This window comes from Lucilia sericata, unplaced genomic scaffold, assembly GCF_015586225.1.
Source record: "Lucilia sericata isolate MDLA Ls3-8-SP2 unplaced genomic scaffold, ASM1558622v1 Contig001240F_arrow, whole genome shotgun sequence".
Classification (NCBI taxonomy): domain Eukaryota; kingdom Metazoa; phylum Arthropoda; class Insecta; order Diptera; family Calliphoridae; genus Lucilia; species Lucilia sericata.
The window spans coordinates 32,911-54,025 of NW_023995197.1; the positions used below are offsets into that span (position 1 = coordinate 32,911).

Sequence of the window (21,115 nt, forward strand, 5' to 3'; positions counted from 1 at the left end):
GTATAAACATATTGCTTATATGTATGTATGTAAGTATGTGAATTGTATGTTTCAAATTTTTATTTTTACCCTCTTCGGAATATATCGCCAACATTAATGCAATCACAGCCATTTAGAGAAGAATACTAAAGCTTCAATTACTTGGCGTACTTTACTACAGTAGTGTTTACGGGCAAACTGGTGGACTAGTTGTTGGTTCTGTTGGTTTGCTGGCAGCAGGTTGCTTGACTGTATCTATAAGTTATTGTGTTTCATATACAAAGCGAAACAGTATACGAACGTTGTGATTCCCATAAAGAACTCGAAATAATTGAGGCGCGGAAAAAAATCAAAAGAAAATTCATTTTTGAAAATAAATAAAATCATAGAATAAATATGAGAAAAAATCAAATATAAAGTGGAAATAAACGGATATATTTTTTTTATTTAATAAACGAAAATATTAATTTAAATTGGAAAATTTTATTTGAGAAACTAAAGGGAATTAAAGAGAGTTTTCTATGGTGGAGAAAAAAAGATTTTTCATTAAAGTTTGAAACTACAAATACAAAGAAGAAAACGTATTGTTGATGATTTTGCCGGTATAGTTAAAGAATTTTCTACTTGGGGTAGGTTAGTGTTGTTTTGTATCCAGTATTTATTCATTCATTCAGTGGTTGTATGTTGCAAGCAATGTAGCAACAGCATTCGTAGCAGCAGCATCTCTTGGCAGCAACATCATCAACAACATAAAATCTCATAATGAGTTTCTCGTATTGCATATGAAAAAAAAAAACAGCAAGCAGTCAGTATAAGGGTGTCAACGTATAGATAGATACTTGCAACATTTCCATAAATATACACAAACAAACATTTATAGAAAATAACTACAGTTTTCCCCCCGGAGGAGTGAGTGAGAATCTTTTGTATTTATGCACAAATACATTTGCATATGGAAAACCAACAACTTCAAACGGAAATATAAGTTCTAAAGTTAAAAGTGTAATTAAAACAGTGTCAAAGTTGACAATTGCAACAAAAAACCGAAAGAAAAAAGTGAAAAACATAAAACCGGAAGAAGTGCAAAATCATTGTTTGTTTTTTGAAAAATATACACAACTTTTATAATTACGAAAAAAGTACTTGCTAAGCCTCTTTTAACAACAAAAAATTTAAAGAAACAACTAAAACAATTCACTTTAAATATCTTTAAAAATTTGCATTTAAACTAAACTAAATAAAAAACTTAATTTATACAACTGCCAAAACGTTACCAACGAAAAACCACAAAAAAAAAAAAAAATAATTAAATCGCACATACAAATAAAAGTTGCCGCCCTTTTTTGTGTCGTTGCTCCTTCCCACCCACCGTTGTCTATTGAATGTAATAAAAAAAGAAGCATCGTTAAATAACTCTAACATTATTCAAATATTAAGGGTAAGTTCTTTTATATTTTAATACGAGTATAATAGAAATTATTTATAAATATTTAGAATTTCACCTTAAATCGTGTCAATAGTTAAGAATGTATGTTGTTTGACTGTACATTAGGAGTGCTACATAAAAAATTTAACGTTTATTAAAGGAACTACATTTAATTGCAATTTATGAAGGGCTTTTAAAATTGACACTGAATTATATTATTATTTCGATTTAAAATGCCATTGCAATGCCAGTCTATAGTATAGTCCATAGTTTAGTCTATAATCCAGTCTATAGTCTAGTCTATAGTCTAGTCTATAGTCTAGTCTATAGTCTAGTCTATAGTCTAGTCTATAGTCTAGTCTATAGTCTAGTCTATAGTCTAGTCTATAGTAGTCTATAGTCTAGTCTATAGTCTAGTCTAGTCTAGTCTAGTCTATAGTCTAGTCTCTATAGTCTAGTCTATAGTCTAGTCTCTAGTCTAGTCTCTAGTCTAGTCTCTAGTCTAGTCTATAGTCTAGTCTATAGTCTAGTCTACAGTCTAGTCTATAGTCTAGTCTATCGTCTAGTCTATAGTCTAGTCTATAGTGTAGTCTATAGTGTAGTCTATAGTCTAGTCTATAGTCTAGTCTATAGTCTAGTCTATAGTCTAGACTATAGTCTAGTCTATAGTCTAGTCTAGTCTATATTCTAGTCTATAGTCTAGTCTATAGTCTAGTCTATAGTCTAGTCTAGTCTATATTCTAGTCTATAGTCTAGTCTATAGTCTAGTCTATAGTCTAGTCTATAGTCTAGTCTATAGTCTAGTCTACAGTCTAGTCTATAGTCTAGTCTACAGTCTAGTCTATAGTCTAGTCTATAGTCTAGACTATTAGTCTAGTTATAGTCTAGTCTAGTCTAGTCTATATTCTAGTCTATAGTCTAGTCTATAGTCTAGTCTATAGACTAGACTATAGTCTAGTCTATAGTCTAGTCTAGTCTATAGTCTAGTCTAGTCTATAGTCTAGTCTAGTCTATAGTCTAGTCTATAGTCTAGTCTATAGTCTAGTCTATAGTCTAGTCTATAGTCTAGTCTATAGTCTAGTCTATAGTCTAGTCTATAGTCTAGTCTATAGTCTAGTCTATAGTCTAGTCTATAGTCTAGTCTATAGTCTAGTCTATAGTCTAGTCTATAGTCTAGTCTATAGTCTAGTCTATAGTCTAGTCTATAGTCTAGTCTATAGTCTAGTCTATAGTCTAGTCTATAGTCTAGTCTATAGTCTAGTCTATAGTCTAGTCTATAGTCTAGTCTATAGTCTAGTCTATAGTCTAGTCTATAGTCTAGTCTATAGTCTAGTCTATAGTCTAGTCTATAGTCTAGTCTATAGTCTAGTCTATAGTAAGTCTAGTTATAGTCTAGTATATAGTCTAGTCTAGTCTATAGTCTAGTCATAGCTAGTCTATAGTCTAGTCTATAGCTAGTCTATGTCTAGTCTATAGTCTAGTCTATAGTCTAGTCTATAGTCTAGTTATAGTCTAGTCTATAGTCTAGTCTATAGTCCTAGTCTCTAATCTAGTCTCTAGTCTAGTCTATAGTCTAGTCTATAGTCTAGTCTATAGTCTAGTCTATAGTCTAGTCTATAGTCTAGTCTATAGTCTAGTCTATAGTCTAGTCTATAGTCTAGTCTATAGTTAGTCTATAGTCTAGTCTATAGTCTAGTCTATAGTCTAGTCTATAGTCTAGTCTATAGTCTAGTCTATAGTCTAGTCTATAGTCTAGTCTATAGTCTAGTCTATAGTCTAGTCTATAGTCTAGTCTATAGTCTAGTCTATAGTCTAGTCTATAGTCTAGTCTATAGTCTAGTCTATAGTCTAGTCTATAGTCTAGTCTATAGTCTAGTCTATAGTCTAGTCTATAGTCTAGTCTATAGTCTAGTCTATAGTCTAGTCTATAGTCTAGTCTATAGTCTAGTCTATAGTCTAGTCTATAGTCTAGTCTATAGTCCAGTCTATAGTCTAGTCTATAGTCTAGTCTATAGTCTAGTCTATAGTCCAGTCTATAGTCTAGTCTATAGTCTAGTCTATAGTCGAGTCTATAGTCTAGTCTATAGTCTAGTATATAGTCTAGTCTATAGTCTAGTCTATAGTCTAGTATATAGTCTAGTCTATAGTCTAGTCTATAGTCTAGTCTATAGTCTAGTCTATAGTCTAGTCTATAGTCTAGTCTATAGTCTAGTCTATAGTCTAGTCTATAGTCTAGTCTATAGTCTAGTCTATAGTCTAGTCTATAGTCTAGTCTATAGTCTAGTCTATAGTCTATAGTCTATAGTCTAGTCTATAGTCTAGTCTATAGTCTAGTCTATAGTCTAGTCTATAGTCTAGTCTATAGTCTAGTCTATAGTCTAGTCTATAGTCTAGTCTATAGTCTAGTCTATAGTCTAGTCTATAGTCTAGTCTATAGTCTAGTCTATAGTCTAGTCTATAGTCTAGTCTATAGTCTAGTCTATAGTCTAGTCTATAGTCTAGTCTATAGTCTAGTCTATAGTCTAGTCTATAGTCTAGTCTATAGTCTAGTCTATAGTCTAGTCTATAGTCTAGTCTATAGTCTAGTCTATAGTCTAGTCTATAGTCTAGTCTATAGTCTAGTCTATAGTCTAGTCTATGTCTATATAGTCTAGTCTATAGTCTAGTCTATAGTCTAGTCTATAGTCTAGTCTATAGTCTAGTCTATAGTCTAGTCTATAGTCTAGTCTATAGTCTAGTCTATAGTCTAGTCTATAGTCTAGTCTATAGTCTAGTCTATAGTCTAGTCTATAGTCTAGTCTATAGTCTAGTCTATAGTCTAGTCTATAGTCTAGTCTATAGTCTAGTCTATAGTCTAGTCTATAGTCTAGTCTATAGTCTAGTCTATAGTCTAGTCTATAGTCTAGTCTATAGTCTAGTCTATAGTCTAGTCTATAGTCTAGTCTATAGTCTAGTCTATAGTCTAGTCTATAGTCTAGTCTATAGTCTAGTCTATAGTCTAGTCTATAGTCTAGTCTATAGTCTAGTCTATAGTCTAGTCTATAGTCTAGTCTATAGTCTAGTCTATAGTCTAGTCTATAGTCTAGTCTATAGTCTAGTCTATAGTCTAGTCTATAGTCTAGTCTATAGTCTAGTCTATAGTCTAGTCTATAGTCTAGTCTATAGTCTAGTCTATAGTCTAGTCTATAGTCTAGTCTATAGTCTAGTCTATAGTCTAGTCTATAGTCTAGTCTATAGTCTAGCCTATAGTCTAGTCTATAGTCTAGTCTATAGTCTAGTCTATAGTCTAGTCCTATAGTCTAGTCTATAGTCTAGTCTATAGTCTAGTCTATAGTCTAGCTTATAGTCTAGCTATAGTCTAGTCTATAGTCTAGTCTATAGTATAGTCTATAGTTCTAGTCTATAGTCTAGTCTATAGTCTAGTCGATAGTCTAGTCTATAGTCTAGTCTATAGTCTAGTCTATAGTCTAGTCTTTCTATAGTCTAGTCTATAGTCTAGTCTATAGTCTAGTCTATAGTCTAGTCTATAGTCTAGTCTATAGTCTAGTCTATAGTCTAGTTATAGTCTAGTCTATAGTCTAGTCTATAGTCTAGTCTATAGTCTAGTTTATAGTCTAGTCTATAGTCTAGTCTATAGTCTAGTCTATAGTCTAGTCTATAGTCTAGTCTATAGTCTAGTCTATAGTCTAGTCTATAGTCTAGTCTATAGTCTAGTCTATAGTCTAGTCTATAGTCTAGTCTATAGTCTAGTTTATAGTCTAGTCTATAGTCTAGTCTATAGTCTAGTCTATATAGTCTAGTTTATAGACTAGTCTATAGTCTAGTCTATAGTCTAGTCTGTAGTCTATAGTCTATTCTTAAGTCTAGTCTATAGTCTAAGCTATAGGCCAGACTATGGTCTGGTCTTTAGTCTAGTCAATAGTCTAGTCTATAGTGTGGCTTTTAGTCTAGTCTATAATCTAGTCTAAAGTCTAGGGCATTGCAAATTGTAGCCTGATTATTAGCTAAACATCTGCTGGTTAGGTAGGGACAGACATAGTTAAATCGTGTCAGAGAGTGATATATTTTCTCGTCACAAATTATATTTCAAGCTTTACTATTGTAATGTAGGGTACCATACGTATAAATAATACAATAATTCTGATAACGTCTCATACAACGAAGGGCAGGTTTACTAAACATCCGCTACAGAAACTGTCGTAAATATGAGAGAGTATATGAGTTTGGCTTGTTTTTCGCTTAATGAATTAAACGAATGTCCAGCAAATTTCCTGGGAATGTGACATCTGTCAATGTAGTGGTAGTTTTAATACTGACACACATCTACTATCACGTAAATTAAATGAAATAATAGTTTGAAAAAATAGATTTTGTTAACAACGACATGAAAGTGTAGTACAAATTGAATGATGGTGAAGTTATATTAATATTGTAATGACAGCTCATTACCATATTTATTAGAGAGTAATACATATGGCAAAGTAATACTAATAATGAACATTTTGTAAGAAATATTTTTTATATTAAAACTTCTTAAAACTTCTTGAATTGGACAATTTGTATAGTATTAACTATTCGTTTCTTAGTTCCCTCTTCCACACAATTTTGTTTTGTAAAAACTTCATTCTTTTTGCGCATTTCTATTCAATTAAAAAAATAAAACGAAATATTCCGCCAATTTCATGTGTAAGTTTGCATTTGTGTGAATTTCTAGGTAATAAATGAATTTTGATTCGTTTTGCAATTTTTTTCCATTTTTATAATTTCCAATTCACTTTTTTCTGCTGACAGAGACACTTTACTGTGTGCAATTTGTTGTTGTTGCTGTTTTTATTACAACTTTTTATATTTTTTTCTGTGGCGAAAAAAATGCTGCATGTAGAAAACGCAGCACACGATAAAAAAGCAACAATATTTTTTGAAACGTACAAGTACCGTTGATGGTATACAAGACATGGGTGAGGTCAATAAACGTAATATACAACAACAACAGCAGCGATAAAAACAACAAAAACAATAAGTAAACAAAATAGAAAATAAGGCAAGTGTTAATAATTATTCGAATATTTCGAGGGAGTTTTGTAGGGGAAATAAAGGAACTAGAGTGTAAAATAGTGATTGAATGGGTGGTTTTCTTTTTATTAACCACTATTAGAAAGAGGAGGTTAGTTTAATAAGCTTATTTGGTATGTAACACAAAAACAAATATTGCAAAAATTTTTTACAAATTAACAAAAAGTCGAATTTTGTTTATAAAAAGACGAATTTTCAATAAAAAGGAGAATTTTCTATAAAAGGCGAATTAAAAGACGAGTTATCGAAAATTCTCTATAAAGGACGATTTTATGAAAACTGTCTATAAAAAGACGATTTTCGAAAATTGTCTATAAAAAGACGATTTTCGAAAATTGTCTATAAAAAGAAGATTTATCGAAAATTGTCTAAAAAATACGATCTATAGTCTGGCCTAGAGTTTGGTCTATAGTCTCGCCTATGGTCTCGCCTATAGTCTAGTCTACAGTCTAGTCTATAGTCTGGCATATAGTCTACTCTATATTCTGGAGTATAGTCTAGTCTATAATCTGGGCTATAGTCTGGCCTATAGTCTAAACTGGACTATAATTCCATCTATAGTCTGGCCTATAATCTGGCCTATAGTCTAGTCTATAGTCTAGTCTATAGTCTAGTCTATAGTCAAGTCTATAGTCTAGTCTATAGTCTAGTCTATAGTCTAGTCTATAGTCTAGTCTATAGTCTAGTCTATAGTCTAGTCTATAGTCTAGTCTATAGTCTAGTCTATAGTCTAGTCTATAGTCTATAGTCTAGTCTATAGTCTAGTCTATAGTCTAGTCTATAGTCTAGTCTATAGTCTAGTCTATAGTCTAGTCTAGTCTAGTCTATAGTCTAGTCTATAGTCTAGTCTATAGTCTAGTCTATAGTCTAGTCTATAGTCTAGTCTATAGTCTAGTCTATAGTCTAGTCTATAGTCTAGTCTATAGTCTAGTCTATAGTCTAGTCTATAGTCTAGTCTATAGTCTAGTCTATAGTCTAGTCTATAGTCTAGTCTATAGTCTAGTCTATAGTCTAGTCTATAGTCTAGTCTACAGTCTAGTCTATAGTCTAGTCTATAGTCTAGTCTATAGTCTAGTCTATAGTCTAGTCTATAGTCTAGTCTATAGTCTAGTCTATAGTCTAGTCTATAGTCTAGTCTATAGTCTAGTCTGTAGTCTAGTCTATAGTCTAGTCTATAGTCTAGTCTATAGTCTAGTCCATAGTCTAGTCTATAGTCTAGTCTATAGTCTAGTCTATAGTCTAGTCTATAGTCTAGTCTATAGTCTAGTCTATAGTCTAGTCTATAGTCTAGTCTATAGTCTAGTCTATAGTCTAGTCTATAGTCTAGTCTATAGTCTAGTCTAGTCTATAGTCTGTCTAGTCTATAGTCTAGTCAGTCTAGTCTAGTCTAGTCTAGTCTAGTCTAGTCTAGTCTAGTCTAGTCTAGTCTAGTCTATAGTCTAGTCTAGTCTATAGTCTAGTCTAGTCTATAGTCTAGTCTAGTCTATAGTCTAGTCTAGTCTAGTCTATAGTCTAGTCTATAGTCTAGTCTATAGTCTAGTCTATAGTCTAGTCTATAGTCTAGTCTATAGTCTAGTCTATAGTCTAGTCTATAGTCTAGTCTATAGTCTAGTCTATAGTCTAGTCTATAGTCTAGTCTATAGTCTAGTCTATAGTCTAGTCTATAGTCTAGTCTATAGTCTAGTCTATAGTCTAGTCTATAGTCTAGTCTATAGTCTAGTCTATAGTCTAGTCTATAGTCTAGTCTATAGTCTAGTCTATAGTCTAGTCTATAGTCTATGCTATAGTCTAGTAGTCTAAGTCTATATAGTCTAGTCTATAGTCTAGTCTATAATCTAGTCTATAGTCTAGTCTATAGTCTAGTCTATAGTCTAGTCTATAGTCTAGTCTATAGTCTAGTCTATAGTCTAGTCTATAGTCTAGTCTATAGTCTAGTCTATAGTCTAGTCTATAGTCTAGTCTATAGTCTAGTCTATAGTCTAGTCTATAGTCTAGTCTATAGTCTAGTCTATAGTCTAGTCTATAGTCTAGTCTATAGTCTAGTCTATAGTATAGTCTATAGTCTAGTCTATAGTCTAGTCTATAGTCTAGTCTATAGTCTAGTCTATAGTCTAGTCTATAGTCTAGTCTATAGTCTAGAATATATAGTCTAGTATATAGTGTAGTATATAGTCTGGCCTTTAGTGTGGCCTATAGTGTGGCCTATAGTCTAGTCGCTAGCCTGGCCTATAATATAGCCTTTAGATTATATGATAGTCTACAGACTGGACTATAGTCAAGTCTATGGTCTGGACTATTGTCAACTATATGGTCTGGACTATAGTCTAGTCGTTAGTCTGGCCTATAGTAAAGCCTTTAGACTATATTGTAGTCGATGATCTGGACTAAAGTCTGGTCTATGGTCTGGACTATAGACTAAACTATAGATTAGATTATGGTCTAGACTACAATCTAGCCTATAATCTGACCCATAGTCTAGTCTATAGTCTGGCCTTTAGTCTGGCCTATAGTCTAGTCTGCAGTCTGGTGTATAGTATAGCCTTTAGGCTATATTGTAGTCTATAGACTAGACTAAGATGTAGTCTATGGTTTTGACTATTGTCCAGTCTGTCGTCTGTACTATAGTCTAGTCTATGGTCTGGACTAATATCTGGTCTATGGTCTAGACGGTAGACTACACTATAGTCTGGACTATCGACTAGACTATAGTCTAGACTATAGACTGGACTGTAGTCTGGACTACATACTGGACTATAGTCTGGACTATAGTCTGGACTATAGTCTGGGCTATAGACCAGACTACAGTCTGGGCTATAGATTATACTATAGTCTGGACTATAGTCTAGTCTATGTTACGGACTATAGACTAAAGTAAAGTCTGGACTATAGACTAGACTATAGTCTGTACTCTAGATTAGACCATAGCCTGGACTATAGTCTATTCTATAGTATGGCCCATAGTCTAGTCATAGTCTCACCTATAGTCTAGTCTATAATCTGACCTAAAGTCAAGAAAATAGTCTATAGCCTGGACTATAATTTAGTCTATAGTCTTGTATAATGTCACGACTAGAGACTAGACTGGACCATATTCTCAACTATAATGTATTATATAATCTTGACTGTATACAAGTCTGTAGTTTTGATTATAAATAAGTCTGTAGTCGAGTCTATTATCCGAACTATAGTTTAGCCCGAGTCTAGTTTAGTCTGAATTCTGAACTATAGTTTAGTCTGCAACCCTAGTCTATAGCCAGGACTTTAGTCGAGTCTATATTCTGGATATAAAATCTATTCTATATTCTTTCGATTTTATTTTAATAGAACATTTTTGATAAATTTTTAAAAATTTTTTTCCTAGATAATTTTCTTAAAGTACTTTTATGGTATATGACTTTTTGTTTCAGTTTCTCTTTCATGGTAACAACTCCTTTCTTTATTGTCCATTTTATTAGTTTTCTTTGGTCATAAAACTACAATATTCTTAGAAAAATCGAACAATTTAATGAACCTGCATTGAATAGTATAATTTCTAATAAACAGCACAACAAACACGCCCCTTTTTTTCGTTCTATAATTAAACTTAGACAAAAAGAACTTACATATATCCAGATACAAGACAGCAAGACTTCTTTGCACTTCTGTTTATATTTCTGCTATACGACTTAAGGTTTTCTTGTAGTTGTTGTAATTATTATATAATTAAAGTTTATTATACATTCCTAACTTGAATACAAATGAAATTGAAAACGAAAAAAAAAATACAAAAAAATATTGACAATTGACACGCAAAAATACTAATGAAATTTTAACTGAAATAAAGAAGTGAATTGAACTAAAACAATTACTACATGTTGGTGTTGTTGTTTTGTTTTATTTTTTATATTTTTGGCAATGAAGACCAGTAGAGCACTTCCATTTTAGAGGCAACCGACCAATATTTTCGTCATACTGATGGAAAATTGTTGTTGTTGAACTGGTAAATGCAACAAGCCAAAACGGAAAATATTTATTTATTTCATTTAGATGATTTGTTTGGTTGGTTTATTTTTTGTTTGCTTAATCGTACTATAAATTACGCACATTTCCCCCTACTGTCACCACTACCACCACCATCACCGGCAACGTAGTAATAAGTAGTTAAACGTTAAAGTTAAAATTCAAGCCAAAAATATATAAACAGCAACAAATGCTATAATTTCCTTATACGTAGTAAATAATAGTCAAAATATTATGACTACCATTAATGAACTAAATGGCTGAAAGACAATTTGGCTTTTAGTTTGACAAATGTGTGTTGCACACATATGAAAAAAAGGAAAACTTTTACTTTAGCAAAAAGCACTATTTGATTGATGTTGCCTCAAATGTATTCAAATGTACTAAATATGTGAATGGTTTTCGTTTTAATAATTATAATTCGATGACATTTAATCGATTATTTAATTTATTGAATAACCGTCGAAAATTGTTTACTAAATTTTCTATTAATACAAACCTTTTCTTTAAATAGAAAACTACTTAGTCATAAAAATGTCTATAAATAAAATCTCGATAGGAAATTTTCTATAGACCAGACTATAGATTAGACTCAATTCCATACTTTACACAAGACTAAACTATAATCCTAGATTAAACTCCTATAGACTTTATTATATATAAGACAATAGACCAGCCTTTAGGCAAGACTACATATAGTCCAGTCTATAGACTAGGCTATAGTCCACACAATAGACCAGATTATCGACCAGACTACTGTTCAGACTATAGACTAGGTTATTGTTCAGACTATTGACTTAAATATAGTCCAATCTAAACTAGAGAGACTATAGTCCAGACTGTAGACTAGACTATAGTCCAGACTATAGACTAGACCATAGTTCAGACTATAGACTAGACTACAGTCCAGAATATAGACTAGACTATAATATAGACTAGGCTATAGTCTAGACTATAGACTGGACTATAGACTGAACTATAGCCTAGACTATAGTCCAGACAATTGACCCGACTATAGTCTAGACTATACACCAGACTATATTATAGACTGTAGTCTATACTATAGACTAGACTATAGTCTAGAGTATAAACCAGACTGTAGTCTAGACTATAGACTAGATTTTAGTCCAGACTATAGTCCAGAGTATAGACTATATTATATACTAGACTATAAACTTGACTATAGCCCACACTATTGACTACAGACTAGACTATAGACTAGACTATAGACTAGACTATAGACTAGACTATAGACTAGACTATAGACTAGACTATAGACTAGACTATAGACTAGACTATAGACTAGACTATAGACTAGACTATAGACTAGACTATAGACTAGACTATAGACTAGACTATAGACTAGACTATAGACTAGACTATAGACTAGACTATAGACTAGACTATAGACTAGACTATAGACTAGACTATAGACTAGACTATAGACTAGACTATAGACTAGACTATAGACTAGACTATAGACTAGACTATAGACTAGACTATAGACTAGACTATAGACTAGACTATAGACTAGACTATAGACTAGACTATAGACTAGACTATAGACTAGACTATAGACTAGACTATAGACTAGACTATAGACTAGACTATAGACTTTTTTTAATCTACTACAGACCAGACTGTTGACTAGACTATAGACTAGACTATAGACTAGACTATAGACTAGACTATAGACTAGACTATAGACTAGACTATAGACTAGACTATAGACTAGACTATAGACTAGACTATAGACTAGACTATAGACTAGACTATAGACTAGACTATAGACTAGACTATAGACTAGACTATAGACTAGACTATAGACTAGACTATAGACAAGACTATAGACTAGACTAGACTAGACTATAGACTAGACTATAGACTAGACTATAGACTAGACTATAGACTAGACTATAGACAAGACTATAGACTAGACTATAGACTAGACTATAGACTAGACTATAGACTAGACTATAGACTAGACTATAGACTAGACTATAGACTAGACTATAGACTAGACTATAGACTAGACTATAGACTAGACTAGACTATAGACTAGACTATAGACTAGACTAGACTATAGACTAGACTAGACTAGACTATAGACTAGACTAGACTAGACTATAGACTAGACTAGACTATAGACTAGACTAGACTATAGACTAGACTAGACTATAGACTAGACTATAGACTAGACTATAGACTAGACTATAGACTAGACTATTGACTAGACTATAGACTAGACTATAGACTAGACTATAGACTAGTACTTTTTTTTAATCTACTACAGACCAGACTGTTGACTAGACTATAAACTAGAGACTGTAGACTAGACTATAGTCCAAACTAAAGACTAGGCTATAGTCCAGACTATAAACTTTAATTTTTATCTCTGTATTTCGAAATTAAGCATTATAGATTCTATTTACATTTAAAGAATTTTTAATGACTACAATCAAATAAATTAAACTTAATCCTTAGTAATATTAAATTTTTATTTTCTGCAAAACTTTTGAACTAAATAAAATCCAAACCTAATTTTAATTGCAATTAGCAATTATAAAACTAAATTTAAATGCAAGTGCAATCATAATGTTGACATAGTTCTCTTATCATTAAGCCAATAAACTTCAAATAATCTTTAATGAAGAAAATGTTAATAATGTTAAAGATGATTTACTCATACAATTATATATAGAAATATACATATAATTTGAATTGATGCTAATTTTAAGACATTATAAGTACAAATACATTGGCAAACTTGCAAAAAAATCCATATAGAAAAAAGCTTCATTTTAAATTGGAACAACTAGTACAAAAAAAAGTTTTGAAACATTGTCAGAGTATTTATGTTGGATTACTTATGTTAGAGTGTATTATCTGGAAAATACTTACAACTAAATAAATAGAACATGTTTTACAATGTTGCAAATTTACAATTTATATATTAAGGCTGATGATGTCGATGTTTATGATAATGACGATGTTTTTGTTATTAGCGGCAAAATTTGTAACAATAAGTACATAAATAAAACAAAGACAGAAAATGCTTGGTTTTTAAGAGGCTGCAAGGAGAGAAGTTATGATGAACAAGTGTCTAAGAATATTGTTATAGAATTTGAAACAAAAGATTGTCTAACAACTTTAACTCCAAATTTTTACAGAAAATTTAACGTTTATGCGTTTTATTCGCCATGTTCAGGTTGTACCCTGTATTTAGTTCTAGGAGTGTATGTGCATTAAATTTGTGTGTAATTCATAAACAAAGTTTTTATGAATAAAAAATTACAGCATAATACAGTTTTTTTTCCTCCAAATAAGGGTTTCAATTTCCGAACTTCTTTCTCAGTTTCCGGAAAAGAAAAAAATCTTCTATACTCCAGACTATTGACTAGACTATTGTCCACACTATAGACTAGGCTATTGTCCAGACTATAGAAGAGACTATAGTCCAGACTATAGACGATACTACAGTCCAGACCATAGACTAAACTTTAGTCCAGACTATAGACTAGACAATAGTCTAGACTAGGCTATAGTCCAGACTATAGACTAGAATATAGTCCAGACTATAGACTGTAGTCCAAACTTAAGTCTAGACTATAGTCCAGACTATAGAGTAGACTAAAGTCTAGAATAAAGACTAGGCTATAGAAAAGACTAGACAATAGCCCAGACTATTGAAAAGTCGTTAGTCCAGACTATAGTCAAGAATATAGACCAGACTATAGTATATACTATAGACCAGATTATAGTCCAGACTATAGACCAGATTATAGTCCAGACTGTAGACCATACTATAGTCCAGACTATAGACCAAACTATAGACCAACTATAGTTCAGACTATAAACCAGACTATAGTCCGGACTATAGTTTATACTATAGACCAGACTATTAACCAAACTATAGACCAGACTATAGTCCAGACTATAGTGCAGACTATTGACCAGACTATAGTCCAGACTATAGTCCAGACTATAGACCGGACTATAGTCCAGACTATAGACCGGACTATAGTCCAGACTATAGACTAGAATATAGTCCAGACTATAGACTGTAGTCCAAACTTAAGTCTAGACTATAGTCCAGACTATAGAGTAGACTAAAGTCTAGAATAGAGACTAGGCTATAGAAAAGACTAGACAATAGCCCAGACTATTGAAAAGTCGTTAGTCCAGACTATAGTCAAGAATATAGACCAAACTATAGTATATACTATAGACCAGATTATAGTCCAGACTATAGACCAGATTATAGTCCAGACTATAGACCATATTATAGTCCAGATTATAGACCAAACTATAGACCAACTATAGTTCAGACTATAGTCCGGACTATAGTTTATACTATAGACCAGACTATTAACCAAACTATAGACCAGACTATAGTCCAGACTATAGTGCAGACTATTGACCAGACTATAGTCCAGACTATAGACCGGACTGTAGTCCAGACTATAGACCAGACTACAGTCTAGATTATAGACCAGACTATAGTCCAGACTATAGACCATACTATAGTCGAGACTATAATCTAGACTATAGACCAGACTATAATCCAAACTATAGAACAGACTATAGTCCAAACTATAGTCCAGACTATAGTGCAGACTATTGACCAGACTATAGTCCAGACTATAGACTAGAATATAGTCCAGACTATAGACTGTAGTCCAAACTCAAGTCTAGACTATAGTCCAGACTATAGAGTAGACTAAAGTCTAGAATAAAGACTAGGCTATAGAAAAGACTAGACAATAGCCCAGACTATAGAAAAGTCGTTAGTCCAGACTATAGACCAGATTATAGTCTAGACTATAGACCATACTATAGTCCAGACTATAGACCAAACTATAGACCAACTATAGTTCAGACTATAGACCAGACTATAGTCCGGACTATTGTTTATACCATAGACCAGACTATTAACCAAACTATAGACCAGACTATAGTCCAGACTATAGTGCAGACTATGGACCAGACTATAGTCCAGACTATAGACCGGACAATAGTCCAGACTATAGACCTGACTATAGTCTAGATTATAGACCAGACTATAGTCCAGACTATAGACCATACTATAGTCGAGACTATAATCTAGACTATAGACCAGACTATAATCCAAACTATAGACCAGACTATAGTCCAAACGATAGACCAGACTATAGTCCAGACTATAGTCCAGACTATAGTCCAGACTATAGTCCAGACTATAGACCAGAATATAGTGCAGACTATAGACCATACTATAGTCCAGACTATAGACCAGACTATAGTCCAAACTATAGACCAGACTATAGACCGGACTATAGTCCAGACTATAGACTGGACTATTGTCCATACTATAGACCAGACTATAGTCTAGACTATAGACCAGACTATAGTCCAGACTATAGACCAGACTATAGTCCAGACTATAGACCAGACTATAGTCTAGACTATTGTCCAGACTTTAAACCAGACTACAGTCCATACTATAAACAAGACTATAGTCCAGTTTGTATTCCAAACTATAGTCCAGACTATAGATCAGACTGTAGTCCATACTATGGACCAGGCAATACTCCAGACTATGGACAAGGCTATTGTCCAGACTATAGACCAGGTTATAGTGCAGACTATAGTCCAGAATATAGTACCTATTACGGTCCAGACAATTGTCCTGACTACCGTCCCGACTTCAGTCCTGACTACATTCCAGATTACATTCCCAACTAGAGTCCAGACTATAGTCCAGACAATAGTCCAGACTATAGACCAGATTATAGTCCAAACTATAGTCCAGAATGTAGTACCGAGTACAGTCCAGATTACAGTTCCTACTACAGTTCATAATACAGTCCCGACTATATTTGTATGTACAAACATTGTCTGTAAAGATTTAACTAAAATTTTGTTATAAAAAGAAATTTCAATAAAATCCCCTGTAATTTAAAAATTTCCCGACATTAAAACTCTACTCCAAACAAAATTTTTTTGTTCACTATTCCTGCTACTTTGCTGTTAGAAAATAATATTAGAAAAAAATGTTTTAAAAATAAAATGCTTTCAAAGCTAAAATTGTTGTTGCATAAAAAGAGATTTTTTATCCTTTTTTTGTGTAGTTGCTCACTCAAATGGCTCGTAAAGAGTTTTAATTTCTCTGCCAGAAAAATAGTTCAACAATCTTTATTCATAATATTTTTTTTAAAATTTCCTTTCTCTTCCTCTTTTTTTCCAGCTAATTTTGTCTACCACTTTTGGCCTTTAAAGTAAAAGTTTAAATTAAATTTCTAAACAAAATTTACTGCTTTAAAATGGATACGAATTCAGTGAGTCCTTTGCCCGATGCTCCCTTGGCCATGATGGAAAATGAGAAGACACCACCGGGTACACCCTCGGCCAATGATATGCCACCACCTCCCGATGAAAAGTAAGTACAGAAATGCATTTGCAGTTAGTCTACATAATCATTTTTTTTGCGTTTAAACATTTATTCAATTTCCTTTTTGATTTGATTCCCTGTAGTCGTTTAACCCAAATGTACTTTTTAGATTTTTTCCGTCCACTTTTTTTTTGCGTCAAATCATCATTATTTTTTTAATATTATAAAAATAAATTGTTAAATCGCTTTAAAAAAAAAAACGAGTGAAAAAAACCTGCGGTAGTTGTGGCATCTACTTAGTGTTGTTTTTTGAGTCTGCGGTTTAAAAGATACGAATTTATACGATTTATTTGCTTTAGGTTTTGTTTTATTAAAATGTTGATGTTGATAAAAATTTGCACCTAAATTGCAGTAAAAACATCTTATCAAAATGATTGTGTGTTTGTTTTCTTTTTTGCTCATTCCACTAAGTGGAGACGATATACAAGTTCATTTAAATATTAATTTATAAGATGATTTAAGAAAATAAAACAGAAACTGTTTAAATTGCTTAAGTAAATTTTTAATAAAAAAGTAACAAATAACAATAACAAACAAGTGCAGAACAGTGACTGAAGTGCTACTTAAGGTTGATGCCAACTTACCACGATTTGAGGTAATAATTCGAGAGATTTTTAAATTTAAACTCCCGAGAATAGTTATAAACTAGTCTGTATAATAGTCTAGTCTATAGTCTAGTCTCTATTCTAGTCTATAGTCTAGTCTAGTCTCTAGTCTAGTCTCTAGCCTAGTCTCTAGTCTAGTCTAGTCTCTAGCCTAGTCTCCAGTCTAGTCTCTAGTCTAGTATCTAGTCTAGTCTCTATTCTAGTCTATAGTCTAGTCTCTAGTCTAGTCTCTAGTATAGTCTCTAGTCTAGCCTCTAGTCTAGTCTCTAGTCTAGTCTATAGTCTAGTCTCTAGTCTAGTCTAGTCTCCAGTCTAGTCTATAGTCTAGTCTCTATTCTAGTCTATAGTCTAGTCTAGTCTCTAGTATAGTCTCTAGTCTAGTCTCTAGCCTAGTCTCTAGTCTAGTCTCTAGTCTAGTCTCTAGTCTAGTCTCTAGTCTAGTCTCTAGTCTAGTCTCTAGTCTAGTCTCTAGTCGTCTCTAGTCTAGTCTCTAGTCTAGTCTCTAGTCTAGTCTCTAGTCTAGTCTCTAGTCTAGTCTCTAGTCTAGTCTCTAGTCTAGTCTCTAGTCTAGTCTCTAGTCTAGTCTCTAGTCTAGTCTCTAGTCTAGTCTCTAGTCTAGTCTCTAGTCTAGTCTCTAGTCTAGTCTCTAGTCTAGTCTAGTCTAGTCTCTAGTCTAGTCTCTAGTCTAGTCTGTAGTCTAGTCTATAGTCTAGTCTCTAGTCTAGTCTCTAGTCTAGTCTCTAGTCTAGTCTCTAGTCTAGTCTCTAGTCTAGTCTCTAGTCTAGTCTCTAGTCTAGTCTCTAGTCTAGTCTCTAGTCTAGTCTCTAGTCTAGTCTCTAGTCTAGTCTCTAGTCTAGTCTCTAGTCTAGTCTATAGTCTAGTCTATAGTCTAGTCTATAGTCTAGTCTATAGTCTAGTCTATAGTCTAGTCTATAGTCTAGTCTATAGTCTAGTCTATAGTCTAGTCTATAGTCTAGTCTATAGTCTAGTCTATAGTCTAGTCTATAGTCTAGTCTATAGTCTAGTCTATAGTCTAGTCTATAGTCTAGTCTATAGTCTAGTCTATAGTCTAGTCTATAGTCTAGTCTATAGTCTAGTCTATAGTCTAGTCTATAGTCTAGTCTATAGTCTAGTCTATAGTCTAGTCTATAGTCTAGTCTATAGTCTAGTCTATAGTCTAGTCTATAGTCTAGTCTATAGTCTAGTCTAGTCTAGTCTAGTCTAGTCTAGTCTAGTCTATAGTCTAGTCTATAGTCTAGTCTATAGTCTAGTCTATAGTCTAGCCTATAGTCTAGTCAATAGTCTAGTCTATAGTCTAGCCTATAGTCTAGTCAATAGTCTAGTCTATAGTCTAGTCTATAGTCTAGTCTATAGTCTAGCCTATAGTCTAGTCTATAGTCTAGTCTATAGTCTAGTCTATAGTCTAGTCTATAGTCTAGTCTATAGTCTAGTCTATAGTCTAGTCTATAGTCTAGTCTATAGTCTAGTCTATAGTCTAGTCTATAGTCTAGTCTATAGTCTAGTCTATAGTCTAGTCTATAGTCAGTCTATAGTCTAGTCTATAGTCTAGTCTATAGTCTAATCTATAGTCTAGTCTATAGTCTAATCTATAGTCTAGTCTATAGTCTAGTCTATAGTCTAGTCTATAGTCTAGTCTATAGTCTAGTCTATAGTCTAGTCTATAGTCTAGTCTAAAGTCTAGTCTATAGTCTAGTCTACAGTCTAGCCCATAGTCTAGTCCATAGTCTAGTCTATAGTCTAGTTTATAGTCTAGTCTATAGTCTAGCCCATAGTCTAGTCCATAGTCTAGTCTATAGTCTAGTCTATAGTCTAGCCCATAGTCTAGTCCATGGTCTAGTCTATAGTCTAGTTTATAGTCTAGTCTATAGTCTAGTCTATAGTCTAGTCTATAGTCTAGTCTATAGTCTAGTCTATAGTCTAGTCTATAGTCTAGTCTATAGTCTAGTCTATAGTCTAGTCTATAGTCTAGTCTATAGTCTAGTCTATAGTCTAGTCTATAGTCTAGTCTATAGTCTAGTCTATAGTCTAGTCTATAGTCTAGTCTATAGTCTAGTCTATAGTCTAGTCTATAGTCTAGTCTATTTTCTAGTCTATAGTCTAGTCTATAGTCTAGTCTATAGTCTAGTCTATAGTCTGGTCTATAGTCTAGTCTATAGTCTAGTCTATAGTCTAGTCTATAGTCTAGTCTCTAGTCTAGTCTATAGTCTAATCTATAGTCTATAGTCTAGTCTATAGTCTAGTCTCTAGTCTAGTCTATAGTCTAGTCTATAGTTTAGTCTATAGTTTAGTCTATAGTCTAGTCTATAGTTTAGTCTATAGTCTAGTCTATAGTCTAGTCTATAGTCTAGTTTATAGTCGAGTCCATAGTCTAGTCTATAGTCTACTGTATTGTCTAGTCTATAGTCTAGTCTAGTCTATAGTCTAGTTTATAGTCGAGTCCATAGTCTATATTCTAGTGTATATTCTAGTCTATAGTCTATTCTATAGCCTAGTCTAGTCTATAGTCTATTGTAAGGTCTATAGTCTATTATAAATGTTTAATTATAAATTTTAAAAGGATTTTAATTAATTCAAACATGATTGCTTTACTCAGTGTAAAAAGCAAACCCTTTAGATCAAAAAGAAAATTAAATTATTTTAATTAACTTAACAAATTTAACATGCAGACACACAACAAGACCAATAACTAAAAATTAAACAAACTACACACTGTCCCTGTTCAATTAGTAGTTTTAATAACTTTTATATTGGTTTGAACTACATATTGATTAGGTCACAAACCATACAACTCATACAATTCGCTTCTATACATGTAATTTCCTTTCCCTTCAGTATAAAACGAAAAACTATAAAGTGTATAAACAAGTAGAAAATTACACCAAACTTGGTGTCCTCTTCCTATGACCACTAACTTAAAAACTCCTCAACGAAGAAAACCTTAAATATAATAAAAATTGATTTCAAATAATTCTTTGTGTTTATTTAATGGGTTACACACACACCTGCTTGATTTGCCTTCTTCATGTCTTTGATTCTTAAAATCAAACAAAAGGACGAGCAACAGAAAATGAAAACAAATTTCCCAACCTCCTGTTGGTATTAAGGCCGACTCATTACTTTGGCACGCGATAAACTGTTGAATCCGGTCGGTAACTTGTGGAGGAAACCATTAAGGGAAGTGTTTGCAAGAAGAAAAAATAACGTATTGAATACAATGTTGTTATAAAAATAAGTAACTTAAATACACATCATGTTTAAATAATCACAAGAAAATATTACAATTTATACCTTTACACACACTCGTTCACTTACGCTCTACCTACCTCTCCCTCCCGCACCATATTTATGTTGACAAACTTACACAAGAAACATGCTATAAAACGGATTCAAACCGGAAATGATATTTCAATATTTGCGGTTGCATGTGTATGTGTGTGTATTACCGCTTGATGAGCTGTATAAAAGGTGAAAGGTTTAAGAAAATCTGATTAGCACAATTTATGGCGGGAAATTCAAACTTTCACACATGTGGTGTACTAGAAAATTAATTTGAAAATATGTAGTGATTGAATTTGAAAGTTT

The 21,115-nt window shown here is 32.7% G+C and overlaps 1 protein-coding gene across 1 annotated transcript in view; it reads left to right on the forward strand.

Moving 5' to 3' along the window:
* The first annotated feature begins 274 nt into the window (after positions 1 to 274).
* The window catches only part of LOC119610585 (probable ascorbate-specific transmembrane electron transporter 2), a 49,139-nt gene continuing 28,298 nt past the window's right edge, over positions 275 to 21,115 (forward strand). The window contains exons 1-2 of the mRNA XM_037965869.1: positions 275 to 1,417; positions 16,704 to 16,895. Of these exons, the coding sequence (XP_037821797.1) occupies positions 16,780 to 16,895 (116 nt within the window). The 5' untranslated portion in view covers positions 275 to 1,417; positions 16,704 to 16,779. The remainder of the gene's footprint in view (positions 1,418 to 16,703; positions 16,896 to 21,115) is intronic.